This window comes from Propithecus coquereli, unplaced genomic scaffold (assembly GCF_000956105.1).
Source record: "Propithecus coquereli isolate 6110/MARCELLA unplaced genomic scaffold, Pcoq_1.0 Scaffold264, whole genome shotgun sequence".
Lineage (NCBI taxonomy): Eukaryota > Metazoa > Chordata > Mammalia > Primates > Indriidae > Propithecus > Propithecus coquereli.
In genome coordinates this window covers 1,101,541-1,115,957 of record NW_012148219.1, presented here as the reverse complement: position 1 = coordinate 1,115,957, position 14,417 = coordinate 1,101,541, and the positions used below count along the sequence as shown (strand labels likewise).

At 34.0% G+C, this 14,417-nt stretch overlaps 1 protein-coding gene across 1 annotated transcript in view; it reads right to left on the bottom strand.

Annotated features, from left to right (window-relative positions):
• Nucleotides 1-14,417, bottom strand: part of METTL25 (methyltransferase like 25) — a 117,544-nt gene that overhangs the window by 40,810 nt on the left and 62,317 nt on the right. The window contains exons 6-8 of the mRNA XM_012647365.1: nucleotides 12,291-12,385; nucleotides 11,315-11,344; nucleotides 6,918-6,991 (exon numbers count right to left, since the gene is read on the bottom strand). Of these exons, the coding sequence (XP_012502819.1) occupies nucleotides 6,918-6,991; nucleotides 11,315-11,344; nucleotides 12,291-12,385 (199 nt within the window). The remainder of the gene's footprint in view (nucleotides 1-6,917; nucleotides 6,992-11,314; nucleotides 11,345-12,290; nucleotides 12,386-14,417) is intronic.

The window sequence follows — 14,417 nt, the reverse complement described above, 5'->3', positions numbered from 1 at the left end:
TGAAAGTAGATTGCTTCTACTCTGCCATTATGGTGATGTTACTCCTCATAAAATTCTTATATATATCCTTTGCTAGGTTTATTCTTAGATATATCAACTTTTATTGAAATTTTTAAGTGGTACTTGAAAAGTATGGTTTCTAACTATTGCTAGGTAAACAAATATTTTTGAATATCTGACCACATTCCTAAGTTCTTTGGTTTAATAAGTTGTAGACTCTTTTAGATGTTATATGTAATTTATCATATCAGTAGCAAATAATGAAGAAAGTTTGCTTCTTCCTTTCCAATCCTTATACCATTCATTTATTTTTCTTATTTTCCAATGTCACCTATGACTTCAAGTCTAATATTGATTCTAAGTGAAAATGGTAGGCATCCTTGTCTTGTTCCTGATGTTAACAAGATTATTTTTAATGTTACTCCATTTGGCATTGCATTTGATGTATGTTTTAGAGCACACATTCATTTTCAAGTTAATGAGGTACCCTTACTGCCCTTACTGTTTCTCATTTGCCAAACTTTTATTTTTTTAATTAGGGAAAAATATTAAATTTTGTGCTTTCTATTTCTTCTGATTTTTCAGTTTCCTTTCTCCCTCATCTTTCCAGTCTCTTCTGTACTAAAGTATTGTTTACAATTTTCAGTTGGTTTTTTTGTGTATGTTTTGGTTCTCTGACAACAAATATTATAGTTCAATGTGCATATTGAGCAGAGTTTTAAAACAATTTTTAAGTTTTTAAATATAATTGTAAAAGTAGAGACAGTTGTATGAAAGAATAGAGGTCAGTGTACTCTTTATCTAGTTTCCCACATTGTCTCATGATTGGTAACATACAAGATACTGACATTGATACAGTTGAGTAACAGAACATTTCCATTATCATAAGGATCATTCATGTTCCCATTTTATAGCCACATCCACTTCCTGTCCACCTACGCTCTTTTCCTCCCCCAGCAACCATTAATCTCTTGTCCTTTCTAAATTTTCTCATTTCAAGAATGTATACAAATGGAATCACACAGTATATATCCTTTTGGGAGTGGCTTTCACTCACTCAGTATAATTTTCTGGAGATTCATCCAGGTTGTTGCACGTATCAATAGTTCATTCTGTTTTATTGCTGAGTAGTAGTCTACGATATGGATTACTGCAGTTTATTCACTCTTCAGAAGATTTTTGGGTTGTTTTCAGTTTGGAAACTATAAATAAAGCTGCTATAAACATTCAGGTGCAAGTTTTTGTGTGAAGATAAGTCTGCCTCTGTTGACATCTAATGTGTGTGTGTCGGTACATGTTACTGTTGAGACTTCTATTCCCCTGTGATCCCCACTGACACTAGTAGTGGTGGCCTTGTTATTGCTGGGTAAGAGTGACAGTCCTGACTTTCTGCTAGGCCTTCTTTAATACCATCCTAGTGGGGAAAAGGAGGGACATCTTATTACTGCTGGGTAGGCAGGAAGTCCAGGCTTCTCACATGGTCTCTACCACATTATGGCAGTGGTGGTGGGGTGCTTGTTATCACCTGGTAGGGTTGAAAGTCTCAATTTCCTACACTGCCTTCCCTAGCACCACTCCATAAAAGGGTTGCTGGGGAGCCTCATTATAGCCTGGAAAGGATGGAAGTGTAGACTCTCCACGTGGCATTTGTTGGCATGGGTAAGAGTGGAGCTACAGGTTTTTCTATGGTTTTTGGCTACAATATGGCACAGTTTTATCTAAAAGTTTTTCTGGGGCTGCCCCTTTCTTGGTCCTTTGGCTAGAGAGAGGCTTTTGTTTGGAAATTTTTCTGTTTGTACCCATTGGTGTTTTTAGATTGTTAGCTTTTCCAGCTGCAATTCTGAGCTGTAGGAGGCAAAAAGAAAACCTAGGGAACTTATACTATGTTATTCCTTGTGTCCTGAGATCCCTAAACAGTTTGCCTTTTTCTCTTCATCTTTCAGAGTCTTCTTATGTTTGTTTTATATATAATGTTCAGGGGAGTTAGTGGTACATAGCAGGAAAAATAGAGAAAAGTACATCTATTCCATTTTCTCAGAAAGGAAGTCTGTCAAGTATAGTTACTTTAAGCCTTTCTCTGGATTTCCTAGAGGTCCATTTCTGTTGACTGTAGTTTATCTTGGATTTTGGTCACGCTGCCTTGTTTCATCATATGGCTAGTTATTTTGGATTGACTGCCAGGTGCTACATATACCAAATTATAATGATAATTTGAGGCTTAGATTTATATTATTTTTGTCCAGAGAGCATTTGCTTCTTGCAGGCAGCTAGCAGAAGCAATAATCTGAAATATTTTAATCACAGCTTGAGATGACTCAAAGTGGGAGCTTTAGTCCAGTGTAGAACTGTTCTATTTCTAGTTCACTCTCACTCTTACAGTATGAACCTTCAAGAACATACTTTAGGGACATATTTAGCCACTCAAAGTGTTAGTGGTTCACCTGGCCTACTCCTGAGCCCTCATCCAAGGCAGACCACAAACTCTTAACTTTTGTCTCACTAGAACTGTCATTGCACTGAAAGCTGTGTTCAACCTCTTTACCTTCTCTGTTCACTAGTAGACAGGTGCCTATTCAAGAACTGGTTTCCATTTTCTCTTAGATATTTGCCTTATAATTTTTAACTTCCTTGACAGGTTTCTGATGTTCTCAAACCAATTAAAAACAAATTTAAACACACACACACACACACACACACACACACACACACAGCTCCAGCATTTTTAGCTTTTCTCAGAAGTGAGGTTGGTCCTAATTGTCTAGACTGCTGTTATTGGAAGTGGGTGTCTATCATTTTCTTTAGTTTTTACACATGCCATTCTGACCAGAATATAAAATGTTTCTATGTGGACATCATGTCCTATGAACCCAGAATCCCCATACCCTGATAGGAAGTCTGTCACACAATAAATAATTGCTAGATTAAAAAACATAACATGTGCAAGTCTTGCCAAATAATCCATATGTGGTGTGATGATGGCAGAAGAATCGAATGTAATTTCCATATTTTTAAAGGTTAATAGAGGTCATGCCATTCCCAGAAATGACAAAAGAAGTCACGAGAAGGCAGAAAGAGGAAAAGAATGGCTGGGATGATCACCTTGATTTTTGGATGTAGCTGAATCTGATGTATTCGTGAGGTACTTAAATAAAGCTGTTCAGATAAAAATGAGAAATGCCAATTTGGACTTTTAAAAAAGATGTGGGAGCTAGTTACATGACTCAAGAGTTATTCATGGCAAGGGATGCCAAGGGAAAGAGAAAATATAAAGAGACAGGAGCAGCATATAAAAGAGAAGAGTGCCTAGATACACTCAGGGGATAGAATAATAACAATTCTTTTGCATTTCTCTAATGATTAGAGATGTTGAGCATTTTTTTATATGTTTGCTGGCCATTATTCTGTCTTCTTTTGAAAAGTTTCTGTTCATTTCGCTTGCCCATTTGTTGATGGGGTTGTTTGATTTTTTCTTGTTGATTTTTTTGAGTTCTAGATAGATTCTGGTTATCAGCCCTTTATCAGATGTGTAGAGAGCAAATATTTTTTCCCATTCTGTGGGCTGTCTATTCACTCTAATGATAGTTTCCTTGGCAGTGCAGAAGCTTTTTAATTTGATTAGATCCCACTTATTTATTTTTGTTGCTGCGGCGATTGCTTTGGGGGTCTTCTTCAAGAATTCCTTACCTAGGCCAATGTCTGAAAGGGTCTTCCCAACATCTTCATTTAGAATTCTTAAGGTTTCATGCCTTAGGTTTAAGTCTGTTATCCACCTTGAATTGATTTTTGTAAGAGGTGAGAGGTGGGGTCTAGTTTCAGTCTTCTGCATGTAGCTATCCAGTTTTCCCAGCACCATTTATTGAAGAGATTCTTTTCCCCAGTGTATGTTTTTGTCAGCTTTGTCAAAGATTAGATTACTATATGCAGATGGTTTCATCTCTGGATTCTCAGTCCTGTTCCAGAGGTCAATGTCTCTATTTTTGTGCCAGTACCAAGCTGTTTTAATCACTACAGCCTGGTAGTACAGCTTAAAGTCCGGTAAACTGATACCTCCCAATTTGTTTTTTTTACTTAAGATTGCTTTGGCTATATGAGGTCTTTTCTGGTTCCATACAAAGCGCAGAATTATTTTTTCCAGATCTGTGAAGAATGATAATGGGATTTTGATAGGGATTGCATTAATCCTGTAGATCACTTTAGGTAGTATGGACGTTTTAACGATATTGATTCTACCAATCCATGAGCAAGGTAGGTTTTTCCATCTGTTTACATCTTCTACAATTTCTTTTTTTAGTGTTTCATAGTTCTCCCTGTGTAAGTCTCTTACATCTTTCGTTAAATATATTCCTAGATATTTAATTTTCTTTGAGGCTATTGTAAAAGGAATTGCCTTTTTGATTTGATCTTCTGCTTGACTGTTGTTGGCATATATGAATGCCTCAGATTTGTGTGTGTTGATTTTGTAGTCTGAGACTTTGCTGAATTCATTTATCAGTTCTAGGAGTCTCTTAGATGAGTCTTTGGGGTTTTCTAGATATAATATCATATCATCGGCAAAGAGCGAGAGTTTGATCTTGTCTGTCCCCATTTGGACACCCTTAATATCCCTCTCTTGCCTAATTGCTGTGGCGAGGATTTCGAGCACTATGTTGAATAGAAGTGGAGATAGAGGGCAGCCTTGTCTGTTCCGGTTCTAAGTGGGAATGGTTTCAATTTTTCCCCCTTAATATGATAGTGGCAGTGGGTTTGTCATAGATGGACTTGATAATTTTAAGGAATGAGCCATCTATGCCTATTTTGATGAGAGTTTTTATCATAAAGGTGTGTTGGACTTTGTCGAATGCTTTTTCTGCATCTATCGAAACCACAATGAGGTATCACCTAACCCCGGTGAGATTGGCCTCTATCAAAAAAACACAAAACAACAAATGTTGGCGAGGATGTCGAGAGACAGGAACACTTTTACACTGCTGGTGGGACTGCAAATTAGTGCAACCTCTGTGGAAAAGAATTTGGAGATACCTCAGAGAGCTAAAAATAGAAATACCATTCGATCCAGCAATAGCACTATTAGGCATCTACCCAAAAGAGCACAAAACATTCTACGATAAAGACATCTGCACCCGAATGTTTATGGCAGTACAATTCACTATTGCAAGAATGTGGAAACAATCCAAGTGCCCGTCAATCCATGAGTGGATTATCAAAATTTGGTATATGTTTACAATGGAATATTACTCAATCATAAGAAACGACAGTGATCTAGCACCTCTTATACTTTCCTGGATTAAACTTAAGCCCATTATCCAAAGTGGGGCACCACAAGAGCAGAAGAACGGGATCCATTTGTACTCACCATCAAATTGGTATTAACTAATCAACACATAAATGCACATATAAGTATAACATCTATTGGATGTTGGGCAGGGGACAGGGGGAGGAGGGAGGAGGGGACGGGTATTTGTATACACAAGGAGTGCAATGCGCACCACCCGAAAGATGGACATATTTGAAACACGGACTTGGCGGGGGGGGACCGAGGGCAACATATGTAACCTAAACATCTGTACCCCCAAAATATGCTGAAATAAAAGAAAAAAAAAAAGAAGAAGAATAACAATTCTTAAAGAAAACAGATAAGTGTTCAGAGTAAAAAAAATGAAACTCAAAAGAATGCAGCATAATGGAAGATAATGAGGAAGAGATTTTAGAGAAAAAAACAATTATCAACATTGTCAAATGTGGCTGACATAAGGCTCAGAAATAAAATGTCTTATAATAAACATCATCTATCTTCAGAGTAGTAAAGGAAGGAAGCAAGGTGGAGGGTTGGAAAGTGTTGAGTTTCTAAGTGAGAAGAAAAGTTTAGAAAAGAATGGAGACAAATTTAAGAGGTCATTAAAAAAATAATAAACACATGAGCAGATCTGAGGTCTTTAAGGGTGGCAAGCAGTCAATATTTGAATGTATTTTTTTCAACAAGGTTAGTTAGCATATTGGGGTGAGTTCAAGAGGAGCTAGTTTTCAGGAGAAAATGAGAAATTCATTTTTGTACATTTTGAAAATTTGTAAATATATGGAAAAGAGAATGGAGATTGAGATACAGTTATGGGAGTTATATAATTAGAAATGACAGTTGAAAACAACAGTCTATGTAGATATTTGTATGTAGTGAATTCTATCAGTAAAAATGACATTTTTTTTCTTACAGGGGAATAATAGCTAATCTAAAAATCTCTTTTATCTCTAAGTGTGAATTGGTTTTTGAGAACGTGGAAATTGCCCTATTTTAATTTGAAAAATAATCCAATTACACTAAATGAGTATCAGAATCCTAATATTGTAATTAGTAAGAGGATATTTATAAAACCTGCCAGAATCGAGTACAACAGTGTTGAGCCAATCTTACGGAAAAATTCTCCTACCTCTTGCTTCTCTGTATAAGGAGTGCCTTATCTGGGGACAACAGAAACAAAACAAAACGTATGCAGGGCTACTATTCTACCAGTAGAGACATGAATGAGCTTAATGGTTGTTTATAATCAATACCTGTTTAATTAGTAAAGTGTTTATGCTATACTGGTTGTGAACCATTTTAAATACAACTGTTGCTCATTTGATAATATATTCACTGAATTACTTATACAAAACATTTCAATACTTTAAAAATTCTAAATACATTCTATATATATATTTTTAATATTACAACAACCTTTTAGAACACAAAGGAATCATTAGAGCCTCCATTTTCATGATTGATCTAAGATACAGTTGCTGCATACTTCGTTATTTACTTATTATGTTCAAATTCATATTTCTTCTTCTAATAACAGTGACCCTGCATAAATTCACCTGAAGACTAAAAGTCAGTTCACTTATAATATAATATAGTTATTCTTATTAAAATAAAATCCTCATACCATTTGGTGATGCCATAACAATCTTTAATAATATCCTGAAGAACGGCACGATAGAAGAGTGACTCAGTAGACAGCTGAAAAAAATGTAGACATATATGAGCACAAGAAACAAATAAAAAACAGAAATTAAATCAATACCAGGGAGTCAGAGCTGAAAGTAAATGTTAGAAACCTGACTTTGTTGCTAAACATAGAAGATGACTATAATATTTCCATTTCAAGTTAGTGTTACCCTGAGGCTAATTCTCACCATGGAAGTAACTCTGCAGGAAAATAGATGAAACCACAAGAGAAATAGTAGTGAATGAAGAAGAAAAGTCATAATCAATGAAAAATGGGCTGACACCTACATGGAGTGTTAAAAATGTAGTTAAAAATGTAGAAATAAACTTCAAGACCAGCCACTCAGCTGTGGAGCCTGTAAGAGTCAGGAAGGGCATGAATAAAAAAGAAGAGAATGCAATTTTGTCTTAATGGAGGTAGAATAAAGATAATATCAACTAGGATTCACACCAAGAAAGAGAGGATACTATCCTAAGGAAAGAAATGCTAAAGATATGACTGAGGTCTGACAGATGGCATTGGCTGGCTACTGCAGAGTTGAAAAGTAGAGGCTTGGAAAGGACATAGGATAAGAGATTGCATTCTTGGCAAGGCTTCCCTTCTAGGGGAAAGAGAGATGGGAGGTGTTCCATGAAGGTTCAAACATTTTCCAAAGGAAAGAAGGAGTGGCTGAAGAGAAAAGCCCAGTGAGAGATAATAGTTTCAAAGAAGCAGAAGGTGAAACTATTAATATTTATAAAACAAAGAGCCCTTCACTGCAGCAACAGAAGAGGCACTCTTTAAGAAACTATAAAAGTCACCAAAACCCCACCCACACCTTCATAGATCTTTTGATGTTAATAGTACAGGATACCCAACACATAAAATAATGTTAGCAACAACAACCCATCTTCCATGCAAAGTTAATATTGGTAAAAAAAAAAAAAAAAAGAAAAATGAGTAAGAACAATAATCAATAATACTGCAATGCTTTTGAGAAGTCACGCAAGATGAAACTAAAAACTGTCCGGAGACTGCTCAAGTTTTAAACATAGAGTTCAGTGGAATGTGTATATCCACTGAGTTATCTTTTTGTAACTTCTATTCTCCTTCATTCTTCTTCAGAGTCCAAAAGTGTCATTTTCATCTGTTTCCAACTAGAATAAACATGTTTGAATTCAGATAGAATTTATAACAAAATAAAATTTTATCTATATGCTCAGGTAGAAAACCTACTCTAATACCCCTCGCCCCCATCTAACATTAAGTTACCACACTGTGGTGCTGAGACTACAAAAAAACAGAAATAATGGGGAAGACCCATTATTTCTTGGGTCTTCCCCGGATGGCACTGTCTTTTTAAGTCACTGGAGAATATCTTACTTATAGCATATTAACAAAGCACTGTGTCAGAACACAAGTTATATCCCCTCTGGAAGGTAGGAATAGTGGGCATGGTGATTCTAGTAAGAACTGGTGTTGTGAATCAACTCATCCATGTAACAAAAAATCACCTGTACCCCCCACCTCTAATCTATTTAAATTAAAAAAAATAAGAAAATTTCTTTTTAAATGGTACATTAATGTTGCATATAGGATTTTATGGGTAAACATTTCTCTTATTCTTGTTTTGCAATTCCATATTACTATGTTTCTTTTTTAGGGTAGGTTTTTTGACATCAGTTTATTGTAGTTTTGGTTTTACCTATGTATTATTATTTTGGAAGACAATTTACAACTCTGTATATACATTTTAAGTCAATGTGGGCTTTAATTAAAATATGAATCAGCAAAAACAAAACAGAAATGGTGTTAGGAATACCACACTCCCCAAATTGAGTCCTAAAACAACTCATTGAAAGTAGACTCATACACACATTTGAATGGCCACACTAAAATTTATAACCTTCCAAGGTATAATTCTTATAAGAAATCTCTTTCCAAATGCAACTCCTTCGCTTGAGACAAAAACTACTAATCTCAAAACTTTCTTTCTTTGAAAATTGTGCCAAAACATTTCATTTAAAATTTCGTATCTCTGTATATATTTTCATTTTAGATTTTATCATCTTGAGTAACTCTTTTCTACAGTACCCAAATCTCTACTTTATCATCTGTCCCTTATTTCCTTGAAAATCCTTTCATTTCTCTCACAAACTGTTTAAATCCCTTTTCATATGTTAACACCTACTCTTATAATGTTCTATTGAAATTCAAGGCATTTTGGCAAATCTACTATTGCATGAAGTGAAATATTAGTAATAGTAGTATAAATGGCTTACCAAGTTCTTAACTTTTTGTTTGATTAGCTATAACAGATAGAAACTTTAATTTTATATGAAACTTGTAAAAACAGTTAAAACTCTCCTTTCTCATGCTTTTGAAAAAAATCATATAAAATGATATCAAGAAAATTTAGAAATAAATGACATTTATATTGTTATTAAAAATTGTAAAAGACATTAAAAAAAGACGAAGACATGCATTTTAAGCAAGAGAACATGCAGAAATGGAATGTACAGAGAAATACAGCAGGATAGAATAAATCATCATTCCCAAGTTACTTTGAGTATGTAAGTGCTTTATAGCAGTTTCCTAAGAGAAAGAGAAGAGAGTTATAAAGTGCCTTCAAATGCACATTCCTGGAATAACTAGCACTATCCATCCTGGTAAATACACATGGGGGTAAGCGGGAATGGAGTCAACATCTCCTGAGCAGCCTGTGCCCAGCTATTCCAGGAATAAACTAGATGTGGTTCAGAGTTTACTTTCTTCCCCTCACAAGTGATAAATCAACTTAACACTCTAATGCATTTTAAACATAAGAAGGAGCATAAAGTGTACATCCTTAAAGCATACGTATTAGACATACATTTTACAGGTCTAGTGGAAAGGGCACTAAGCTGGAAGTCGGGGCTCTGCAATTAATTAGGGCAGCTAGAGCACACCATTAAATTTCTGCTGTGTATCATTCTCATTTAAGTTTAGAATAACACTCAACTCATAAGATTGACTGTAAGCATGAGCAAATACTTGGGAAATTAAAAAGCACCACACAGATGTATTGGGCATTATTAATACGATAAAGGTTTTTTCTTTTTCCAGGCCCTTATAGAACCACTAAGTTGATATGTAGTACAGTAGTTAAGACCTTGAACTCCAGCAACAGAGATTCAAATCCCAGCATTCACTACCTTTAAGTGTCCTCCTGTGTATCACAGGATATTAATACCACATATCTAATGGTACTAGTATTTATTATCTTAATTGATGAGAAAAACTTTGAATAGTGCTTTAGTAAGCTCTGTGTAAGATTTACCTAATGTTTTCATGATTATAATTATTAATTACCTATAATAGCTGACATTTATTAAGAACTATGTGATAGATATTGTTTTAAGTATTTTACATTTTTCTTTCATTTAATCCCATGAGAAAGGTATTACTCCTATTATTATTATTATTTTTCCTATTTTTACAGATAAAGAAATTAAGCTACAGAAAAATTATGACGTGAGCCCAGGGTCATTGAACCAGTAAGTGATGAATACAAGATGCAAACTAGCAGTTTGAAACTAAAGTCCCACAAACTAAACCATATGCTCTAATGTTAATGCCTTCAAAAGAATCTGTTTTTATCAATTTTTAGATAGGCATAGTGAATACATTTTAAAAAATAATAACATAGAAAACATTACTGGACTAGAGTAAGTGCTCAGTGAATGACACTTGTTATTGAAATTATTTTTAAAAATTCAAGAAGAAATCTTGGGAAAAATTTCAAAAAAGAACTCTTAAAAAATCCCTAATATGTTTCATGAAGATAAGATGAAGGATAAGACAATTATATAGATATTTAGGGGATTATATTTAACTTCCGTTTATATATACAAACCCATTTGGCTGTTGCAACTAATGACTAATCAAGTCAATAAGGAAAAATGTCAAATAACCAACTGAAATATGTGTTTTGGACTAAAGTGAAAATAATAGTATACTGAATACTATACCTTGTTTATCTTTACTTGAACTAAGCCCACAAAAGCCTAATTGTCAGCAGCAGCATTCTTTAGAAATCCTTACAGACTGTTTAGCATAATAGGAAGAAATGAGAGGTTAGTATAAGAGCATAATGTGGAAATTTTCCTTAAAGCTCAATTTACTGTTCTGAAAGTTCATTTCTCTTTTAAAGTAAACTTATGGAAAACCCATAAATCTGAATATGCAGCAGTGACAAGTAGAGGTGATATTTATTAAAATCCATCAGGTTTTAAGTTCATCAGCAGGTCAAGTATGAAGAGTAGTTGAAAGAAAAATGATTGTGTTCATCACTTGGATTAAACATTCTTACTTACCCCTTGGCCAACTGCAACCCGCTCCAATGCCTTTAAGGAAAAAAAAAAAACAAGACAGACTGTTGATATATTTAGTCTTATCTTATAAGTTTTATAAACACATTGTATAAGGGTTTGTAAAAGTGACATTTAAAAAGATTAATTGATAACATGTAAGTTTATGCAGTTAAAAGTGTTAATATCATTAAAGAATGTTAATTAGTATGCTTGTGTAATTTAGGGCTGATTTATAATGGATGTGTGTCGTATACACAAACACATATCCTTGAATGTCAATTCCAATTATACAGCCCTTGAACTTCAGAAGGAATTAGAAAACAGGAAAAAAATGAAACGACATATTCCTGGCTCACTTTTAGTATAGCCAAAACAATCAAATTCAATGCTATTATTATGCATATATACAAACATACAGATATATTTACATGCTATATTTTAACATATTTTCTTATAATTTTTAACGAACATATTATTTTGTCTTTTAGTAAACAAAAACAACATAGTGCCATGAACAGAGAACACTATGGGCTAAAGCGTTCTAGACATAAAGATACCTGTCAAATCAGGCACAATTAAGGTTTTATTTAACCAGATACTTACTTCATATTCCAGGTAGCTTAATATTTAATAATATTTTCCCATTGTATAAAAATTCAGGAGACCAAATGATCTGCTACAAACAAACGTAAACACATCACAGAGCTGTGAAGAAAGTACTGAACTAATTCTGTGTTTACAACTTGGTACATTTTATATAATAATTGAAGTAATCATATATAAAAATCTGTTACTTTACTACACGTAGAATAGATGATGTTGGAAGGGCAAGTCATTTTTCTTCATAATTAGCAATGCACAAAAGTATTACTGATGATGTTCTGCAAAATTTGGCATTTAATGCATGATATTAGCCAAAAATAATAAATTCTGCAACATCTAAATACAGCTCTTACTCTAGGAAAAAATATAACCATACCAAACATGCTGACATTCTGGCATTACGACCACAACACCATCTCTCTTCCTTTAAATAGTGGCACATTGGAAATCCCCATTTTTCTTGAGTACATTCTGCAGATGGAAAAATATGGATTATTTAAATAAAATTCTTCCTGTTTCAGTTAAAGTAAATAATCTATTGAGAAAGCAAATTAGTCACCAAGAAAGTCAAACAGTAGTTAAACATGGAGGTGGTGATGGAAGTGGTTCATTCGTTAACTGAAAGCATATTAATGTTATGAAAATAGTATTTGCTCAACAACAGCTGCTTTGTGTTTAAGCTTCAAGTCTGATACCAACCAATTTGATACTGACTCCAAAACGATTTCTCTAACATTTAGCCAAAGCAATTTAAAATGTAAACACTCTTCATGTTCTGTGTAACTACAGGAGATAAGGAATGAGATACTGATCATTTATTGCTGATCTGACTTTTTTAAAAAAGTGACTTATTAAATATGACATTTGGCAACTTATAGAGCAATATGAATTCATTCCTAACAATGCTCGAACATCATTTTTTTTTTTTTTTAGCCATTATGTTCCCTTTTCAGAAAAAGAACAGCTGTACAGGTTCTTATTTGTTCATTATATTAGAAGGCTACAACGTTTTCAACTATGATCCGATTAGGCTCAACTGCACTTATGACTTAAGTAACAACAGCAAAAATCAATGTTCACTGCTTAATCACATATCTACAGCCCTAATCACAGAGTTACATATGCAACTTGCTGATGTTCAAACTATTAGTTCCATGGGGTTTTTTAAAAGGAAAAGAAACCAATTTCTATTTTAAATTAAAGCCTGGAAAATAGACTTAAATTTTATAATTGTGACAATGAAAAGAAAACTGAGATAAACATAAACATAAATTTCTATTAGGTTAAAAAGTAAAACAGAACTAAAAACTTGAAAACTAGAAAATGTTTTAAAAGAAAACCCAATTGAGGTAGGTTCCACTAAATAAACTTCTGTGCCATAAAGGATCAGATGACTTTTGATTAAAAGAGAGAAAGTTTAAATTTCATAAACCTAAGCCTGTGAAAGAGGTTTCTTTCAGGTACTAAATTAAAATTTATAATAGACCCTACTGATAATCAGATGAAGATATGGACCCTCCCCTTGGGAATACAAGTAATAATACAAAGAATTCAAACAACTCAGGGGGAATATAAATAATAATATAAAGAACGCAACTCAACGAAAACCAAATAATGTCATTAAAAAGTAGGCAAAGGATCTGAATGGATATTTCTCGAAAGAAGACAGAGAAATGGCCAACAAGGCATATGAAAAAAAGTTCAACATAACTAATTATCAGAGAAATGAAAATCAAAACCACAATGAAATATCACCTCACTTCAGTTAAAATGGCTATTATCAAAAAGACAAAAAAATGACAGATACTGGTGAGGATGCAGAAAAAGGGAATTCTGATACAACATTAGTAGGAATGTAAATTAGTACAGTAATTACAGAAAACATGGAGATTTTTCAAAAAACTAAAAACAGAATTACCATTTGATTCAAAAATCCCACTACTGGGTATTTACCCAAACTAAAGGAAATAAGTATATCAAAAGTATACCTGCACCCCTATGTTTATTGCAGCACTACTCACAATAGCAAAAATATGGAAACAACCTAAGTATCCATCATCAGATGAATGGATAAAGAAATGTGGTATATATACACAATGGAATACTACTTGGCCAAAAAAAAAGAAAAAAAAATGAAATCCTGTCATTTGCAGCAACATGAATGAATGAAACTGGAGGTCATTATGTTAAGTGACATAGCCAGGCACAGAAAGACAAATACTGCGTGTTCTCACCCACATGGGAGAGCTAAAAGCGTTGATCTCATGGATATAGAATGGAACGACAGTTACCAGAGGCTGGGAAGAATGTATGTGTTGGGGGTGGGGGGTGAAGAGAGGTAGATTAATGGGTACAAACGGTTAGAAGGAATAAATTCTAATGTTCAATAACACAGTAGGATGACTATAGTGAACAATATATTGTATATTTCAAAAGAGCTAGAAGAGAAGATTTGAAATGTTCCCAACACAAAGAAATGATAAATGTTTGTGGTGAGGTGATG